This window comes from Coregonus lavaretus, assembly GCF_964263955.1.
Source record: "Coregonus lavaretus genome assembly, chromosome: 28".
Classification (NCBI taxonomy): domain Eukaryota; kingdom Metazoa; phylum Chordata; class Actinopteri; order Salmoniformes; family Salmonidae; genus Coregonus; species Coregonus lavaretus.
This window is the reverse complement of record NC_140015.1, coordinates 28,241,933-28,262,885: the sequence shown is the minus strand read 5'-3', so window position 1 is coordinate 28,262,885 and position 20,953 is coordinate 28,241,933. Positions and strand designations below refer to the sequence as shown.

Sequence of the window (20,953 nt, the reverse complement as noted above, 5' to 3'; positions counted from 1 at the left end):
TAAAACGTTTTCTGTATACAAAGGAATTGAAATAAAGATGCCTTTATTAACAGTATACTGTTTTATTCCTATGTTATTACTATGATGTGTTTGACTGTGACTAGCCCTAAATTTAACATTGTAGGATACAAATATTCGGTCAAACTACATTCTCTGCGTTAAAATATGACGTCATCACGTGATAGTCTACTCAGCTGGGCTGCATTCAGTAAGTTTTACGTTCTGGAACGTTCAATTTAACTGAAACGGTGTTGTACTGAACGACCAGTTGAATAACGGGGAGGTCGTGGGTTGGGGAAACTGAGGTATAATAGGTACGGTTGGGGGAACGCTGTCAGCATGGCCGCTGCCCTTTAAATACGTCACTCGTTGCTTCAAGCCACATCCACCAAACGGGAGTAGTCTGTTTCCTCAGTCTGTTCAAGAAAGTACAATAACGTTTTTGAAAATGTGTCGTTCAGGACAAACAATTATGCAACGTAGCAAACGTTCAAGCGAACTGAACGCACCTCTGTTGTGAGAAGACGAAACCGGAGGAAAAAAATAATCCACGTCTATCGAACGCTTCTAGGGAGGGACTACTGCACGGATATATCCATTTCAATTCAAGCTTTTAAAAGGAATACACATTGCATTTTCGTAAATAAAATAACGGAATTCATAGTGGCGGGGTAAGTGTAAATCATATTCACAGGACCTATTTGTTCAAGGAAGGGAAGAAATGGAGTTGGAGGACGGAGTAGTGTACCAGGACGACCCTGGGACATCGGCTATGATGTCGGAGCGGGTATCGGGCCTGGCCAACTCTATCTACCGCGAGTTCGAGAAACTGATAGGAAAATACGACGAAGACGCGGTGAAAGAACTGATGCCGCTCGTCGTGGCTGTGCTGGAGAACCTGGATTCGGTGTTCGCGGAAAACCAGGAGCATGAAGTGGAACTAGAACTGTTAAAGGAGGACAACGAACAGCTCATCACGCAATATGAACGGGAGAAAGCGCTGAGGAAACACGCAGAGGAGGTGAGTCCGGGCAGCGAACGACAGAGAGAGAGGGAGAGAGATGGAGGACATTGATAGCGGATTTGAAACACTGCCTCTCGCTGCAAGGCCACGAAAGCCAGTGTTTTTAATCACCAAAGCATCCATACCGATGCCCATGTGTTGTGCAGAACATGCACGTGGTGCAACGTTGTCAACAATCTTATATTGTGCAAGGAGAGCAACGTTCGTAATAAATGCTTCCCAGTTAGATGAGTAACTGTGTGATTAGTTTAGCATCATGCTAACAGTAGCGTACCCATCCATGGTGGCATGATTCACAGTAGCCTCAATTTCATCACTGCACTAGCACACAGAATGCCCGCAACCGAGATGTTTTTCTCCTTCAAGTATATAAGTGCACTTTTGATGTTGCCATGAGAGGACGTAGCCCCCAGTTACATTCAAACATCCATCCGTTTTTGTCAGACTGTTTGCCTGCTTGGCTATTGTAGCCTACAGAAACAGCTGTCAGCCTCCTATCACTTTGCATGTAAATGTCTTTAGTATATTGTTTATTCTCCAAAGATAGACAGAGACACTGGGTGAACGGTCTTCCTGTCACCGTAAATCCAATCATGTCATCAAAAACATCCCACCTGTGCTCTGCTCTCACACGCCATTAGCCCCTGTCTAGACCAATGATGTTTATACACCCTGCATGACTGACAGGGGGTAATATACACTGCTCAAAAAAATAAAGGGAACACTTAAACAACACAATGTAACTCCAAGTCAATCACACTTCTGTGAAATCAAATTGTCCACTTAGGAAGCAACACTGATTGACAATACATTTCACATGCTGTTGTGCAAATGGAATAGACAACAGGTGGAAATTATAGGCAATTAGCAAGACGCCCCCCAATAAAGGACTGGTTTTGCAGGTGGTGACCACAGACCACTTCTCAGTTCCTATGCTTCCTGGCTGATGTTTTGGTCACTTTTGAATGCTGGCGGTGCTTTCACTCTAGTGGTAGCATGAGACGGAGTCTACAACCCACACAAGTGGCTCAGGTAGTGCAGCTCATCCAGGATGGCACATCAATGCGAGCTGTGGCAAGAAGGTTTGCTGTGTCTGTCAGCGTAGTGTCCAGAGCATGGAGGCGCTACCAGGAGACAGGCCAGTACATCAGGAGACGTGGAGGAGGCCGTAGGAGGGCAACAACACAGCAGCAGGACTGCTACCTCCGCCTTTGTGCAAGGAGGAGCAGCACTGCCAGAGCCCTGCAAAATGACCTCCAGCAGGCCACAAATGTGCATGTGTCTGCTCAAACGGTCAGAAACAGACTCCATGAGGGTGGTATGAGGGCCCGTGCTTACAGCCCAACACCGTGCAGGACGTTTGGCATTTGCCAGAGAACACCAAGATTGGCAAATTCGCCACTGGCGCCCTGTGCTCTTCACAGATGAAAGCAGGTTCACACTGAGCACATGTGACAGAGTCTGGAGACGCCGTGGAGAACGTTCTGCTGCCTGCAACATCCTCCAGCATGACCGGTTTGGCGGTGGGTCAGTCATGGTGTGGGGTGGCATTTCTTTGGGGGGCCGCACAGCCCTCCATGTGCTCGCCAGAGGTAGCCTGACTGCCATTAGGTACCGAGATGAGATCCTCAGACCCCTTGTGAGACCATATGCTGGTGCGGTTGGCCCTGGGTTCCTCCTAATGCAAGACAATGCTAGACCTCATGTGGCTGGAGTGTGTCAGCAGTTCCTGCAAGAGGAAGGCATTGATGCTATGGACTGGCCCGCCCGTTCCCCAGACCTGAATCCAATTGAGCACATCTGGGACATCATGTCTTGCTCCATCCACCAACGCCACGTTGCACCACAGACTGTCCAGGAGTTGGCGGATGCTTTAGTCCAGGTCTGGTAGGAGATCCCTCAGGAGACCATCCGCCACCTCATCAGGAGCATGCCCAGGCGTTGTAGGGAGGTCATACAGGCACGTGGAGGCCACACACACTACTGAGCCTCATTTTGACTTGTTTTAAGGACATTACATCAAAGTTGGATCAGCCTGTAGTGTGGTTTTCCACTTTAATTTTGAGGGTGACTCCAAATCCAGACCTCCATGGGTTGATACATTTGATTTTCATTGATAATTTTTGTGTGATTTTGTTGTCAGTACATTCAACTATGTAAAGAAAAAAGTATTTAATAAGATTATTTCATTCATTCAGATCTAGGATGTGTTATTTTAGTGTTCCCTTTATTTTTTTTAGCAGTGTATTTAAACCACAGAGCAGTGATCTTGGCAATAGAAATGCATTTATCAATGTCTACATTCGTTTTTGACACTTCAACGCATACTTAAATTGTTATGTGAGCTAAACATAATAATACAAAATAGAGAGAACTAATGTTACTGACCCCTACTTAATTCCATATAATTTTGTTCACTAAACATTTTATAGAAATACTGTTGAATTCCATTCATTCCTATTAACCCTTGCTTGCTAGCTAGTCAACTACGGCTAACTTACAGTCACGTCAAAAAGTGCAGCCAGAATAACAGCAAAGTAGCTGCATTTACATTTGTTTAAGCTGTTTTCTAGTGACATTTATTTGAACACATCCATAACAATGAGCTAATGAGGCGCGATTTCGCCTTGCGTAGAAAATGTGCTTACTCGTAAGGACACTGTTGTTCAGAGGAGCTAGCCAACAACCCAGCTAACACAATCACTTCAAACTGAAGCTGGAAAGACTGCAAACTAGCTGTACTTCGTTTTGTTTTACCTTTTTCAATTTACATTTCTTTGTATATATCCATAGAAATGTTGCCAGCTGATTCATGATTTCGACTGGCTGAGAAAAGCTGTCTGCCTGTCTGTCTCATCCCGACTCCCGACACATTCATTAATATGGGACAGCTGGAGATTGAATTTCAGTATTAAATCAATGTTGCAAATGTCGGAGAGACAGACAGCAAGGTTTCTGTTGAAAACTAAATGTTAGTCTTAAAGAAATGTAAGATAATGTCTATATGCTTTTTATAGTGGAGATCAAGTTTATAAATTGCTTGGCTGGGCTGATGAGACAGTAGATTGCGCAGTCAGATAGAACAGCGTAAATAGGCATTTTAACGTCATAGTTTTAGCCGGTGGTAACTTGTGGAATAGACACCGGCTGGAATGCGGTTTTAACCAATCAGCATTCAGGATTAGACCCTCCCGTTGTATAATGGCCAATACATAACGTCTGCAATCCAGGGTTTATATAGTCATTGGTCTATACGATAAACCAGTGGTCACCAACCGTTCAATCGCCAAAGCATTCCTAGTCGATCACTAAACATTTCTGTACAAAACCCAATGATAAAGCCTTGCGTTACTATTTTCTAATTCGTTTCGCGCTGTTGGCGGTAGGTGCACTTGATTCAGTTCCTTCCAGCTCTCACAGTCTCACGTCAGAATTAGACGTTCATCCATGTTTCTCAAACATCACATTTCAAAGTTGTTCCAAACGTCAAATTTCAATGTGTTTAAGGTTACGTTTAGGCATTAACTCCAGATTTTTAAGGTTAGGCATTAACTCCGAATGGATAAGGTAAGGGTTAAGGTTTGGGATGGGCTTAAAACAAAAATAGCTAAAACAATTTTATATTGCTGGATTTGAACTTGCAACCTTTGGAATCAAAGGCAGATTCTTACACCCATCAGCCGTCCCCAACACCATCGCAAAACCTACTTGAAGTTAACAGTGCTCACTGCTGCCCCTAGTGGCCGGTTTCCGCATCATCTCCCGACGTCCTCAGACATGGATGGACGTCGAATACTGACTGGTATGACGGGTGACCTGGCTGTTCAGTTCAGTAGCCCTAGCGCCAGGAAGGCAGTGTTCTCATTTTTAACCATTTCATGTGTCTGAAGGTAAGACTCCACCACCTATCCAGCAGGCCCAGAGAGCAAAATAAGTGCACTTACAGGCCTGCCGCTGGCCAATCAGATAGCTCAGATCACTGTGTCTGCACAGTTTCCTCGCGCCGTAGACTGTGAAAAGAAGCCTCGAACGCACAGCAAAGTTGATAATGTGAGATTTCAAAACTTTTGAAACCATGACTAGAGAGGGACTGAACAAATTTCATGTTTAAGTTCTTATTCATCACTGTCAACACTTTGTTCAACACTTTTATAAGCCATAAAATGAGCGTTCTCCCTACTTCCACTCATGCTACAACCAGCACTGCAGCTACAATGAATGAGTTATTATTGTTGCGTTATTATTAGCGGCTTGTGTCTTTTTTAATATCAAGGAATGTTTCACTTTCTCTGGTCATAGGAGTAACAACATCAATTGGTGCATGAGGCAGAAATAATTCATATTATTATTATTATAAGAACGTTTCCACCCTTAGGTCTTCATCAGGCAAAAGTACCTGGATGTGCACATGTTCTTCAGCTCTTATAGGCCACTCTGCCACGTATCGTTATTTAACAGATCGCTCACTCATTGCTAATCGATTCATTGATCAGTTAACACCCAAGTGTACTGTACATTAGACAGCATGGTGCACTGTGTCTGTGGTCAGTTGAAGGCATAGCCTGGCGGAACCAGCCTGAACGCTGTGTTCACCATTCTGTTTTACGTGAAGTGAAATAGAATGGTGAATGCGATCAGGCTTGTTCCACCAGGATAGTGGAGGCAATAGGAAGCAGGAGAATACCATTGGCCGTCATGCCACTTCTATCTCTCGAACAGTGCTTATTTTATTTTAAACCAAAAACACAAACCTGGAAAAATAATAAAGTGTGTTCAGGTTGGTGCATCTTCTCACCGCTATGAGGAATAACGTCTCCATGATATAGTAGTTTATCATGCAGTTCCCTTTGTAAAAATGATTGATACACTGTTTGACTGTTAATAGAAATGTGAGTGAGCCTAAGTAGGTTTCATTCCAGTTCGACATTCACCCCTAAGGTGTGGTCATAAACTGACACTTCACTGCCATGTGGCAAGTAATACTTCTGTTTTGAATCACTATGAATATACATGGATGCAAACAATGGCCGCTCCCTCAGAGGTGGCACCACCGGTTCAAAAGTGGTGTGGCAAAATGTGTATGTCTTTTCTGGGGCCTGGAGTTTTTCCTGATCTCATGACCTGGTCAGGTAAAACTCTGGGTCCTATTCGTAGGCTATGACTAAATATTATTATAATAGATGGCTTCCCTTTTCATCTGTGTAATGACTACAGGCCTGGGGTTTTAATTGCCAGGTCCTGTGAATTGGAAACAATCTTGGCCTAAGGTGGATCAAACTTATCACAAACCTTGTTATTATTAATTCTGAATATAATATCAAAACAGCCAGAGACAACAACTTCAATGGACAACATACTCTGTAGTTTTAGTGAACTACTATAGCAGGGCTGAGCATTATGCAAATAATGGTTACAATGACTTTAAATATGAATTCCACTCTACACACACAATGTTAAGCAGTGTACTTTGAAAAATAAATACATTTAACACTATACACAGTAGACTTTAGCAGTTTTTGTTATGTGTAAGTCATAAAACCACTAACCTTGTGTTGTGCAATAATATGCCAATGTTGTTATTATCATGGCTGGCCAGCCTAGTGAAGCAAAGACCCAACCAAGGCTTGTTCAACAGAGTCGTGACTAACTGGTCTACATATCACCTTGCATCATACGTAACTAGACCTACTCATTATTATTTGTAGATTGGTCAGTCACCATTTACCCACAATGCATCACATATAGATGTTCTCGACCATGGACAGTGAAAATGTTTTTCACTCTTCAAGACTCTGCTTGCCTAGACTCACTGCACTGCTTCCAACAACACATTGTTGGGACAGATGACAAACTGACACTGGTAGTACTCCAAAACAAATGATGCAATTTTAACCGGTGGTTCAAGAAGTATCTCTGGGTAGGCCCAGAAACCTCGTTCAGAAGCACAACATTAGATAACTATAGTGCTGCATTGGAGAGTGGAGATGATGACAGGGCAGCCTATTCCCTATATAGTACACTACTTTTGACCAGAGCCCTAAGGGGGTATGGAATGTTCTCCTCTCCTCTCCTTTCCTCTTTATAGTCTCCATCCTGCCCAGCAGAGGTTGGTTCCCTGGCGCTCACTGTAGGAACGGATTGACTGTCAAATCAACTACTTTTTCATAAAGTAGATTTTATTTAATGTCACTCATTCTATTGCACTCTATTCTAACCAAACCGGCATTAGCAGTTCATATCAGTAGTTGTCACTATGCACTAGCTAGTTGAAAAAGATGGCTGCCTGTCTCTGTATTTGTGAAAGTTATGGTGGCGCTAGAATCCATAAATGTTCCTTTTATGGTTGGACAAATGTGTGTTCATATAGTCTGTAGACTGCTCTGTGGCGGAATTTGTAGGTTTTTTACTTTTAAGACAGTGAAATTTGCGCCACAAACATTTGTGAATAATCACAACAAACATTACTGGACTAACAAACTGTCTGACGAAACTTCAGTATTAATTCTCCTTGGGTAGCAGCAGCAGATCGTTTAATCTATTTATGCTGTGCCAAACCCATTTATTCAGGGAGTCTAAATCATAAAGTTAGCTGCTGGCTGAATGATTGCATCAACCTAGCTAGCTAATGTTAGCTAGCTAGCTATCTACCAAGGCTACTCTAAAGCTAACGTAAGTAGTTTTGTTAGCTAGCTAGCTATAGATTGGATAATTCTAGATAGTTTTAGAGGATGACTAAACTGCTTTTATTCACACATGCCTTGTTTTCCATGAAAATGTGTGTTCGTTCTCTCATGAGCCAGGCAGGCAGGAGAGGGTTTCCACTAGATAAGACGACCACAAAGTCAGATTGCACCAGGATTCCACACTGGAGAGGAGGGTGAGTGAAGAAATAAACCAAGTGCAGAGTCAAAAAACAATGTGCTGCTGCAACCAAAAAAGTTGTTGGGAGGCGTGGTTGATTAGCCTCTGTAGGCTGTAGCTAGGAGACCACTGTGACTGACACGTGAATCCATCTGTCGCAGCGAGCGTGGGGGTTACCGCATGAAATCCCAGGGACAGGGTTGTATTCACTAAAACATGTAAACGGGCTGAAATTGGGGGAGGTACTATGTCAACTTGTCAAATAAGAAATGCCTGCTTTCTTTTTTGTTGCAAAATGTTTTTCTATGACGTGAAATAATGAATATGTCTGGTAAACACGTTCAGTGCTGCTGCTTTCACACCTGATTGAAGTACTGGGGCAAATGATGTCTCGCCACACGTTTTCCGGCGGCTCTGCGCTCCCTGGTATGTTCTTCTAGGGGGGAGGAGCAGAGCAGGCCTGGATAATACAGTATGTAGGCCAGATGATTAGCTGTGGCCTTTCCAGCTGTGTTGAACGTTGCAGATAGAAATGTGTTGTATAGAATGTCATGGCTTTGTTTAATGCCGAAAAAAGATCATTATCTGATTATTTTCAATGTATCTATAAATGCGAACACAGAAAAGAAGAAAGGAGAGGAGTGAAGAGCAGGCCAGTGTAAAGGATTACAGCTGGCAGGATGCGGAAGCACACTCACTCACACACACACACACACACACACACACACTGGCTTTCTGTCCAGGACGCACTTCTCTGACACACCAGGAGGATGTGGGAGGGGAGGGGACCTGCATTTACGGGTGAACAAAAGACTTCCAGATCCTGGTTTCTCTATCCTGTGGGAGTGTAACGTAGTAGTAGACATGCCTGCTTCTTAGAGTGTAGTCTAGACTGTTGTGGCAGTAGATACACATGTACCGCTCTGCACAGCTTACAGGGTGGTCCTGTATTTGGTCAAATAATTATTCTGCACATATATTCTCAGTGTCTCTTTGTAGGTGGTAAACTGTATTATGCAATGTGTGACTGAGTACTCTGTGTGTGTCTCTGAGCAGAAGTTCATGGAGTTTGAGGACAGTCAGGAGCAGGAGAAGAAGGACCTTCAGAACCATGTGGGCAGAATGGAGTCCCACTCCCGCCAACTGGAGCTCAAGATCAAGAACTACGCAGACCAAAGTAAGTTTACACACACACACACACACACACACAGGCTGAATCCCAAATCAACCCATTCCCCTCCACTTGCACGTTCACACGCACCTCCGTCATTTGCACAAGTGTCCCAAAGCTGAGTGAGTGAAAACCTTCGAGGGTGTAGGGGATAATTAGCCTATCCGGTAGGCAGTTCGACTGAGCCTGCAACATTGCCAGCTCCATAGCAAAGTGCAGTCCCATAAGGCACCGCGTTATTTTTGAGTTTGCGCAATTTCACACAAAAGAATGGAGAGGCGTGCCGTCTGGATTACTGCAACTCTCTGTTGGCTGGGCTCCCTTTCTGTGCCATTAAACCCCTACAACTTATCCAGAATGCTGCAGCCCGTCTGGTGTTCAACCTTCCCAAGTTCTCTCATGTCACCCCGCTCCTCCGCACACTCCACTGGCTTCCAGTTGAAGCTCGCATCTACTACAAAACCATGGTGCTTGCCTACGGAGCTGTGAGCGGAACGGCACCTCCTTACCTTCAGGCTCTGATCAGACCCTACACCCAAACGAGGGCACTACGTTCATCCACCTCTGGCCTGCTGGCTCCCCTACCTCTACGGAAACACAGTTCCCGCTCAGCCCAGTCAAAGCTATTCGCTGCTCTGGCACCCCACAGGTGGAACAAGCTCCCCCACGACGCTAGGACAGCGGAGTCACTGACCACCTTCCGGAGACACTTGAAACCCTACCTCTTTAAGGAATACCTGGAATAGTATAACAGTAATCCTTCTACACCCACCCTCCCCCAGTGGTGGTTGTCCCACTGGCTATCCTAAGTTGAATGCACCAATTTGTAAGTCGCTCTGGATAAGAGCGTCTGCTAAATGACTTAAACTTTAAATGTAAATGTAATTATATGACACATGCATTTCTTTATGTCTATTGTCGAGACTTGACACATGTAAAATATGAAATACCTCCCAAATTAAATCTTTAACTGTTGCTGAGGTTTAGATTTTGTAAAACGACAGGGTGATTTTTGTTAATTTGAATTTCATGCTTGTTTGATTATTTAAAAGTGGAACATGAATTGCATCATTCAAGTCAGGAGTGTATCTCGACGTTGAAGGGTTTATTGATCCCCTCGCCACTCTGGAAGTCACCCTCAGAGTTTCATCAGCAACACGTGACTACGGAGTGAATGGGTAGGGGCGAGGAGGTGGTTTGGGATTCACCATCTCACTCCTCTTTCTCCTCTCTCACACTGAATCCACACATACATTACCCACACACACACACACACACACACACACACACACACATGCATTTCACATCATTGGTATGCCTACCATTTTGCACACAGCAGTCCATATATATGTACTCCTGAGTGGCGCAGTGGTCTAAGGCACTAGAGATCCTGGTTCGAATCCAGGCTCTGTCGCAGCCGGCCGCGACCGGGAGACTCATGGGCGGCGCACAATTGGCCCAGCGTCGTCCAGGGTAGGGGAGGGAATGGCCGGCAGGGATGTAGCTCAGTTGATAGAGCATGGCGTTTGCAACGCCAGGGTTGTGGGTTCGATTCCCACGGGGGGCCAGTATAAAAAAATATGTATTCACTAACTGTAAGTCGCTCTGGATAAGAGCGTCTGCTAAATGACTAAAATGTAAATGTAAAATGATATACAGTGGGGAAAAAAATTATTTAGTCAGCCACCAATTGTGCAAGTTCTCCCACTTAAAAAGATGAGAGAGGCCTGTAATTTTCATCATAGGTACACGTCAACTATGACAGACAAAATGAGAAAAAAAATCCAGAAAATCACATTGTAGGATTTTTAATGAATTTATTTGCAAATTATGGTGGAAAATAAGTATTTGGTCAATAACAAAAGTTTCTCAATACTTTGTTATATACCCTTTGTTGGCAATGACACAGGTCAAACGTTTTCTGTAAGTCTTCACAAGGTTTTCACACACTGTTGCTGGTATTTTGGCCCATTCCTCCATGCAGATCTCCTCTAGAGCAGTGATGTTTTGGGGCTGTCGCTGGGCAACGCGGACTTTCAACTCCCTCCAAAGATTTTCTATGGGGTTGAGATCTGGAGACTGGCTAGGCCACTCCAGGACCTTGAAATGCTTCTTACGAAGCAACTCCTTCGTTGCCCGGGTGGTGTGTTTGGGATCATTGTCATGCTGAAAGACCCAACCACGTTTCATCTTCAATGCCCTTGCTGATGGAAGGAGGTTTTCACTCAAAATCTCACGATACATGGCCCCATTCATTCTTTCCTTTACACGGATCAGTCGTCCTGGTCCCTTTGCAGAAAAACAGCCCCAAAGCATGATGTTTCCACCCCCATGCTTCACAGTAGGTATGGTGTTCTTTGGATGCAACTCAGCATTCTTTGTCCTCCAAACACGATGAGTTGAGTTTTTACCAAAAAGTTCTATTTTGGTTTCATCTGACCATATGACATTCTCCCAATCCTCTTCTGGATCATCCAAATGCACTCTAGCAAACTTCAGACGGGCCTGGACATGTACTGGCTTAAGCAGGGGGACACGTCTGGCACTGCAGGATTTGAGTCCCTGGCGGCGTAGTGTGTTACTGATGGTAGGCTTTGTTACTTTGGTCCCAGCTCTCTGCAGGTCATTCACTAGGTCCCCCCGTGTGGTTCTGGGATTTTTGCTCACCGTTCTTGTGATCATTTTGACCCCACGGGGTGAGATCTTGCGTGGAGCCCCAGATCGAGGGAGATTATCAGTGGTCTTGTATGTCTTCCATTTCCTAATAATTGCTCCCACAGTTGATTTCTTCAAACCAAGCTGCTTACCTATTGCAGATTCAGTCTTCCCAGCCTGGTGCAGGTCTACAATTGTGTTTCTGGTGTCCTTTGACAGCTCTTTGGTCTTGGCCATAGTGGAGTTTGGAGTGTGACTGTTTGAGGTTGTGGACAGGTGTCTTTTATACTGATAACAAGTTCAAACAGGTGCCATTAATACAGGTAACGAGTGGAGGACAGAGGAGCCTCTTAAAGAAGAAGTTACAGGTCTGTGAGAGCCAGAAATCTTGCTTGTTTGTAGGTGACCAAATACTTATTTTCCACCATAATTTGCAAATAAATTCATAAAAAATCCTACAATGTGATTTTCTGGATTTTTTTTCCTCAATTTGTCTGTCATAGTTGACGTGTACCTATGATGAAAATTACAGGCCTCTCTCATCTTTTTAAGTGGGAGAACTTGCACAATTGGTGGCTGACTAAATACTTTTTTCCCCCACTGTAGCATCTCCATGCAGCTCAGTGCTGCTGTATTTCCATGATATTCTCTGCCTCCGCCTTTCTCGTCTCCCATTCATTCCTTTGATAATTAATTAGACACACACACACACACATATTCACACTCTTTTCGGGTGACAGTAATGGTATTACAGGATTACTGTTACTCCCATCCTCTTTAAGTGGCAGCCAGGCACCCATTGGTGGATTTAGGAGGGGAGTCTGATGCGGCGCTTAATCAAACACAAGCATCCACAGTCTGATGTGATAGCTCAAACCTCTGTTAGCAATGACTTATTGAGGAGGAGAGAACCATAGCTTCATAAACTGACACACTCCTGTTGTTCTTCAGTGTTGGGAAAATCTGACTGCCAGTTCCTGCTTCAGCCATTTCCTTTATTGTTGTCATGCTAAACACTGAAGCAGAAACAGACTGGCAATACAGGACTGGGAAATGCTGATCGTAACGGCACACGCCCTGTGTGTATAAACAGTCACGAGTCCCATCCGTGTAGTTAACCATCTGTAGAGCACGCTGCCCTGGCTGCTGCCACTCCCAGTCTATGGTGAATAATTCATGGTTCATTATGCTGCTCCCAGACAGGCGTTCTCCAACCAGGGCAGAGTCCACAGCTACTCTATGTGTAGAGTAGCCCAAAAGCTACTCTGTGTGGATAGTCTTAAACCGCAGGCATCTTCTCTTACTTGCACCCTTACTTCATTTGGGAAGCTTTTATGAAAGGAGAAGATGAGTGGATTTCAGATCCGTGTTTACTTTGCAGGACAATGGTACACTAGAATGCTGTTTAGACATGGCCTGTATCTGCAGCAGGGTTGGGGTCAATTCCATTTAAATTCTAGTAAATTCAGGAAGTACACTGAAATTCCAATTCTCTTCAATGCTTTTCAGTTAGGACAATTTGGAATTGGAATTTGGTTTACTTTCTGAATTGCCTGGAATTAAAATGGAATTGACCCTAACCCTGATCTGCAGACACAACTCTTGCTTTCATTGGCATTGGCGTTCATTGTCTTTTGTCAAAAAGAAACAGAATATTGCATAGATGCAGTTCTTCCTCTCACCCAGTCCACACAACGGAGTGAGCCAACGTTCTAAACACACTAACTCGGTCTACATCATACCCACTCTCGCCACTCCTCAGAGAAGGACCCCATAGCTGTCCTGCGGATGCCTGTTGAGCAGGCAAAGAGAAAGACCACTCCCATAGCTGGCCACAGTCACTGGTTCGTATGAGTGGCTGGGAAGTATTTCCACCACTATGTGCATGTTAATGTTATACACTGCACTGATGCTTAAAAAACGTGATGAATCAATCCATCCATATGTGGTGACAGTTAGGCACCAGGCTAGACATGTACAGTATACATGGTACATGGGTGCATATGGCTCTGGCTAATTAGACCTAAGACAGGGAAGAGTTGAATGGAGATCAGAAGACAGCTAGCTAGTATTCAATAATGCAGCATTTACATAGCCTATACTCTTACATACAGATCTGACAGCATGTCTGTCTGTCTGTCTATCTAATCTGGTGTCAGAACAATCTGTCCTCCTTTATGTGATGTGGAGTAGTGGTCCCTCATTCAGGAGATGTACAGTGAGGGAAAAAAGTATTTGAACCCCTGCTGATTTTGTACGTTTGCCCACTGACAAAGACATGATCAGTCTATAATTTTAATGTTAGGATTATTTGAACAGTGAGAGACAGAATAACAACAAAAAAATCCAGAAAAAACGCATGTCAAAAATGTTATGAATTGATTTGCATTTTAATGAGGGAAATAAGTATTTGACCCCTCTGCAAAACATGACTTAGTACTTGGTGGCAAAACCCTTGTTGGCAATCACAGAGGTCAGACGTTTCTTGTAGTTGGCCACCAGGTTTGCACACATCTCAGGAGGGATTTTGTTCCACTCCTCTTTGCAGATCTTCTCCAAGTCATTAAGGTTTCGAGGCTGACGTTTGGCAACTCGAACCTTCAGCTCCCTCCACAGATTTTCTATGAGACTAAGGTCTGGAGACTGGCTAGGCCACTCCAGGACCTTAATGTGCTTCTTCTTGAGCCACTCCTTTGTTGCCTTGGCCGTGTGTTTTGGGTCATTGTCATGCTGGAATACCCATCCACAACCCATTTTCAATGCCCTGGCTGAGGGAAGGAGGTTCTCACCCAAGATTTGACGGTACATGGCCCCGTCCATCGTCCCTTTGATGTGGTGAAGTTGTCCTGTCCCCTTAGCAGAAAAACACCCCCAAAGCATAATGTTTCCACCTCCATGTTTGACGGTGGGGATGGTGTTCTTGGGGTCATAGGCAGCATTCCTCCTCCTCCAAACACGGCGAGTTGAGTTGAGGCCAAAGAGCTCGATTTTGGTCTCATCTGACCACAACACTTTCACCCAGTTCTCCTCTGAATCATTCAGATGTTCATTGGCAAACTTCAGATGGCCCTGTATATGTGCTTTCTTGAGCAGGGGGACCTTGCAGGCGCTGCAGGATTTCAGTCCTTCACGGTGTAGTGTGTTACCAATTGTTTTCTTGGTGACTATGGTCCCAGCTGCCTTGAGATCATTGACAAGATCCTCCCGTGTAGTTATGGGCTGATTCCTCACCGTTCTCATGATCATTGCAACTCCACGAGGTGAGATCTTGCATGGAGCCCCAGGCCGAGGGAGATTGACAGTTCTTTTGTGTTTCTTCTATTTGCGAATCATCGCACCAACTGTTGTCACCTTGTCACCAAGCTGCTTAGCGATGGTCTTGTAGCCCATTCCAGCCTTGTGTAGGTCTACAATCTTGTCCCTGACATCCTTGGAGAGCTCTTTGGTCTTGGCCATGGTGGAGAGTTGGGAATCTGATTGATTGATTGCTTCTGTGGACAGGGGTCTTTTATACAGGGAACAAGCTGAGATTAGGAGCACTCCCTTTAAGAGTGTGCTCCCAATCTCAGCTCGTTACCTGTATATAAGACACCTGGGAGCCAGACATCTTTCTGATTGAGAGGGGGTCAAATACATATTTCCCTCATTAAAATGCAAATCAATTTATAACATTTTTGACATGCGTTTTTCTGGATTTTTTTGTTGTTATTCTGTCTCTCACTGTTCAAATAAACCTACCATTAAAATTATAGACTGATCATTTCTTTGTCAGTGGGCAAATGTACAAAATCAGCAGGGGATCAATTATTATTTTTTGAGTGAGATGGGTCCCTTACCATGTAATAGACAGTCAGATAACAGGGACTAGTTCATTAATTCCCTTTGATCAGCACAGCAGGGACTAGTGCTATGCTGATCAAAGGGAATTAATGAACTAGTCCCTGCTGTGCTGATCAAAGGGAATTAATTAACTAGTCCCTGCTATGCTGATCAAAGGGAATTCATGAAGTAGTCCCTGCTATGCTGATCAAAGGGAATTAATGAACTAGTCCCTGCTATGCTGATCAAAGGGAATCAATGAACTAGTCCCTGCTATGCTGATCAAAGATAATTAATTAACTAGTCCCTGCTATGCTGATCAAAGGGAATTAATTAATTTGTCCCTGCTGTGCTGATCAAAGGGAATTAATTAACTAGTCCCTGCTATGCTGATCAAAGGGAATTCATGAAGTAGTCCCTGCTATGCTGATCGAAGGGAATTAATTAACTAGTCCCTGCTATGCTGATCAAAGGGAATTAATTAACCAATTAATGAACTAGTCCCTGCTATGCTGATCAAAGGGAATTAATTAATTTGTCCCTGCTATGCTGATCAAAGGGAATTAATTAACCAATTAATGAACTAGTCCCTGCTATGCTGATCAAAGATAATTAATTAACTAGTCCCTGCTATGCTGATCAAAGGGAATTAATTCATTTGTCCCTGCTATGCTGATCAAAGGGAATTAATTAACCAATTAATTAACTCGTCCCTGCTATGCTGATCAAAGGGAATTAATGAACTAGTCCCTGCTATGCTGATCAAAAGGAGTAGAGCTAATGTGGAGCCATAATAAATACAAATACTAGACTACACTGCCAGTCTGATGACATCATCATAAATGGCCCACTACCACAGCCTTGTGTGTCATGCATGCCAGTAGGCAACATCATGGAAATGGTACTGTTGACCTTGTTGTAGTGGTGCCATGTTCCAATCTTATATCATTCTCCCAGAATGCAATTATCTGACTTCACAGATTATTCTAGGGTTAGCCCTGTACCAGAACATTAAAACCCATTAGCCACTTAAACTCTGTTTCATCTAGACACAGAGTTGAGATGCTATCTATTTACATCAACAGTACATATCAATTCATCATATGAAGTTACCCCACCCTTATTTTCCTTTCACATCAGAAACAGACACAGAATCCCTCTAGAATAGTCATGGCATTTTCAATTCAAACATTACCATAACATCACAGCAGTATTTTCAATTCAAACATTACCCCAACGTCCCAGCAGCGTTTGAAGAGTGTTAATGTCAGTGTAATTGGTAATATCCCTGTGATGTGCTCCAGCTGTTGCACTGCTCCACGCCAGGCTTAGGCTAAACTTGACAGACTAATGGGAGGATTAGTTTTTTTTGTCACCACTTAAATCGGGCCTATTTACCTTGTCTCAGTGCTGTGTGTCCCCCGCCCCGTTGGCGTCACGCAGCAGTCTAGTGTCTGATGGCTTATTACTGTTGAACCGAGGACACCTAGTGGCAGCTCATTGTCATTACAGGGAGTAGTGTATAGAGAGTCCTACATCTAGCCATATTGGGCTGCTTTTAATTGATGTTGACAATGTGGGCTGGCTGTAGTGGCTATAACAGCGTTGATAACAGACCTACTAGCCACAGTCGTCTCTCTAGAAACACAAGAGTATGAAAGTATTTTATCTCAGTTCAGAGCAGTTCTATTTGTGTGGTCATTGAAGCTTTACCTTCTGTCACATATGGTGTTACTGATGACTCCCATTGGTTAGCCTCTGTGCCTGTGTGTTTCCTTATAAGAACAGCTACTCATTTAACGGCTGACTAGACTTGCGTTGGATAAGACTGACATCATCTGACTGACTGACTGTCTGTCTGATAGACAGATAATCTGACTGACTGTCTGATTGACAGACTGATAATCTGATTGATTGATAATCTGACTGACTGTCTGACAGACTGATAATCTGACTGACTGTCTGTCTGACAGACTGATAATCTGACTGACTGTCTGACAAACTGATAATTTGACTGACTGTCTCTGTCTGACAGACTGATAATCGGACTGACTGTCTGTCTGACAGACTGATAATCGGACTGACTGTCTGTCTGACAGACTGATAATCGGACTGACTGTCTGTCTGACAGACTGATAATCGGACTGACTGTCTGTCTGACAGACAGACTGATAATCGGACTGACTGTCTGTCTGACAGACTGATAATCGGACTGACTGTCTGTCTGACAGACTGATAATCTGACTGACTGACAGACTGATAATCTGACTGACTGTCTGACTGACAGACTGATAATTTGACTGACTGTCTGTCTGACAGACTGATAATCTGACTGACTGTCTGACTGACAGACTGATAATTTGACTGACTGTCTGTCTGACAGACTGATAATCTGACTGACTGTCAGACTGACAGACTGATAATCTGACTGATTGTCTGACTGATGTTCTTTCTTCTCTTCTCCTTCAGTCGGCAGGATGGAAGAGCGAGAGTCTGAGCTGAAGAAGGAGTTCAACTCACTCCATCAAAGACACACAGAGGTAAAGAGAGAGGAAGAAGGGAGAAAAGAGGGAACTCTTCCTATATGTACTGTTTTCCTAAGAAATACAATTTCAAGTACCAAAAGTAAAACTAACCTCTCTGTTCTGTCCATTACAGATGATCCATAACTACATGGAGCATGTAGAGAGGATCAAGCTCCACCAGATGAGTGTAGCAGACTCTTCAGACTCAGGAACACTCGGCAGAGTCAGGTAAGCCTTGGTGTTATACAGGTAACTGCCAAAATAATGGAAAAACAGGTGCTTCCACACTGGTCTGTTTCCTGAGTTAATTAAGTAATTAACATCAAATCAAACTTTATTTGTCACATGCGCCGAATACAACAGGTGTAGACCTTACCGTGAAATGCTTACTTACAAGCCCTTAACCAACAAAGCAGTTCAAGAAAGAATTAAGAAAATATTTACCATATAAACTAAAGCAAAAAATTATAAAAAGTAGCACAATAATATAACAATAACGAGGCTATATACAGGGGTTACCGGTACCGAGTCAATGTGAGGGGGTACAGGTTAGTCGAAGTAATTTGTACATGTAGGTAGGGGTAAAGTGACTATACATAGATAATAGACAGCGGGTAGCAGCAGTGTGAAAACAAATGGAGGGTCAATGTAAATAGTCCGGGTGGCCATTTGATTAATTGTTCAGCAGTCTTATGGCTTGGGGGTAGAAGCTGTTAAAGACCCTTTTGGTCCTAGACTTGGCGCTCCGGTACCGCTTGCCGTGCGGTAGCAGAGAGAACAGTCTATGACTTTGGTGACTGGAGTCTTTGACAATTTTTTGGGCTTTCCTCTGACACCGCCTAGTATATACAGTACCAGTCAAAAGTTTGAACACACCTACTCATTCAAGGGTTTTTCTTTATTTTTACTATTTTCTACATTGTAGAATAATAGTGAAGACATCAAAACTATGAAATAACACATTTGGAATCATGTAGTACCCAAAAAAGTGCCCTTTGCCTTGTTGACAGCTTTGCACACTCTTGGCATTCTCTCAACCATCTTCACCTGGAATGCTTTTCCAACAGTCTTGAAGGAGTTCCCACATATGCTTAGCACTTGTTGGCTACTTTTCCTTCACTCTGTGGTCCAACTCATCTCAAACCATCTCAATTGGGTTGAGTTCGGGGGATTGTGGAGGTCAGGTCGTCTGATGCAGCACTCCATCACTCTCCTTCTTGGTCAAATAGCCCTTACACAGCCTGGAGGTGTGTTGGGTCATTGTCCTGTTGGGCTCCCGAGTGGCGCAGCGGTCTAAGGCACTGCATCTCAGTGCTTGAGGCGTCACTACAGACCCCCTGGTTCGATTCCAGGCTGTATCACAACCGGCCGTGATTGGGAGTCCCATAGGGCAGCGCACAATTGGCACAGCGTCGTCCGGGTTTGGCCGGTGTAGGCCATCATTGTAAATAAGAATTTGTTCTTAACTGACTTGCCTATAGTTAAATAAAGGTTTTTAAAAAATAATGACAGTCCCACTAAGCCCAAACCAGATGGGATGGCGTATCACTGTAGAATGCTGTGGTAGCTATGCTGGTTAAGTGTGCCTTGAATTCTAAATAAATCACAGACAGTGTCACCAGCAAAGCACCCCCACACCATACCTCCTCCTCCTCCATGCTTTACAGTGGGAACTACACATGCGGAGATCATACGTTCACCCACACCGCGTTTCACAAACACACGGCGGTTGGAACCAAATATCTCCAATTTGGACTCCAGACCGAAGTACAAATTTCCACCTGTCTAATGTCCATTGCTCTTGTTTCTTGGCCCAAGCAGGTCTCTTCTTCTTATTGGTGTCCTTTAGTAGTGGTTTCTTTGCAGCAATTCGACCATGAAGGCCTGATTCACACAGTCCCCTCTGAACAGTTGATGTTGAGATGTGTCTGTGACTTGAACTCTGTGAAGCATTTATTTGGCCTGCAATTTCTGAGGCTGGTAACTCTAATGAATTTATCCTCTGCAGCAGAGGTAACTCTGGGTATTCCATTCCTGTGGCGGTCCTCACGAGAGCCAGTTTCATCATAGCGCTTGATGGTTTTTGCGACTGCACTTGAAGAGACTTTCACATTTCTTGAAATGTTTTGTATTGACTGACCATGTCTTAAAGTAATGATGGACTGTCGTTTCTCTTTGCTTATTTGAGCTGTTCTTGCCATAATTTGGTCTTTTACCAAATAGGGCTATCTTCTGTATACCCCCCGTATCTTGTCACAACACAACTGATTGGCTCAAACGCATTAAGAAAGAAAGAAATTCCACAAATTAACTTTTAACAAGGCACACCTGTTAATTGAAATGCATTCCAGGTGACTACCTCATGAAGCTGGTTGAGAGAATGCCAAGAGTGTGCAAAGTTGTCATCAAGGCAAAGGGTGGCTATTTGAAGAATCTCAAATATAAAATACATTTTGATTTGTTTATTACATTTTTTACGTTTGAGTCATTTAGCAGACGCTCTTATCCAGAGCGATTTACAGTTAGTGAGTGCATACAATGTATTTATTTTTTCATACTGGCCCCCCGTGGGAATCGAACCCACAACCCTGGCATTGCAAACGCCATGCTCTACCAATTGTGCTACACGGGGCCACATCAGTTTATCAGTTTTTGTTGGGTACTACATGATTCCATATGTGATATTTCATAGTTTTGATGTCTTCACTATTATTATATAATGTTAAAAAATAAAGAAAAACCCTTGAATGAGTAGGTGTGTTCAAACTTTTGACTGGTAGTATAGGTCCTGGATGGCAGGAAGCTTGGCCCCAGTGATGTACTGGGCCGTACGCACATCCCATCATGCTTAGGGTCATGTATAAAAATTCTGGGTAGGCATTTATTTTGGCTACAATG

At 43.7% G+C, this 20,953-nt stretch overlaps 1 protein-coding gene across 1 annotated transcript in view; it reads left to right on the top strand.

Annotated features, from left to right (window-relative positions):
* Positions 1–584: 584 nt before the first annotated feature.
* The window catches only part of LOC311104419 (C-Jun-amino-terminal kinase-interacting protein 4-like), a 46,884-nt gene continuing 26,515 nt past the window's right edge, over positions 585–20,953 (top strand). The window contains exons 1-4 of the mRNA XM_084146250.1: positions 585–1,021; positions 8,942–9,062; positions 18,000–18,070; positions 18,189–18,283. Of these exons, the coding sequence (XP_084002376.1) occupies positions 722–1,021; positions 8,942–9,062; positions 18,000–18,070; positions 18,189–18,283 (587 nt within the window). The 5' untranslated portion in view covers positions 585–721. The remainder of the gene's footprint in view (positions 1,022–8,941; positions 9,063–17,999; positions 18,071–18,188; positions 18,284–20,953) is intronic.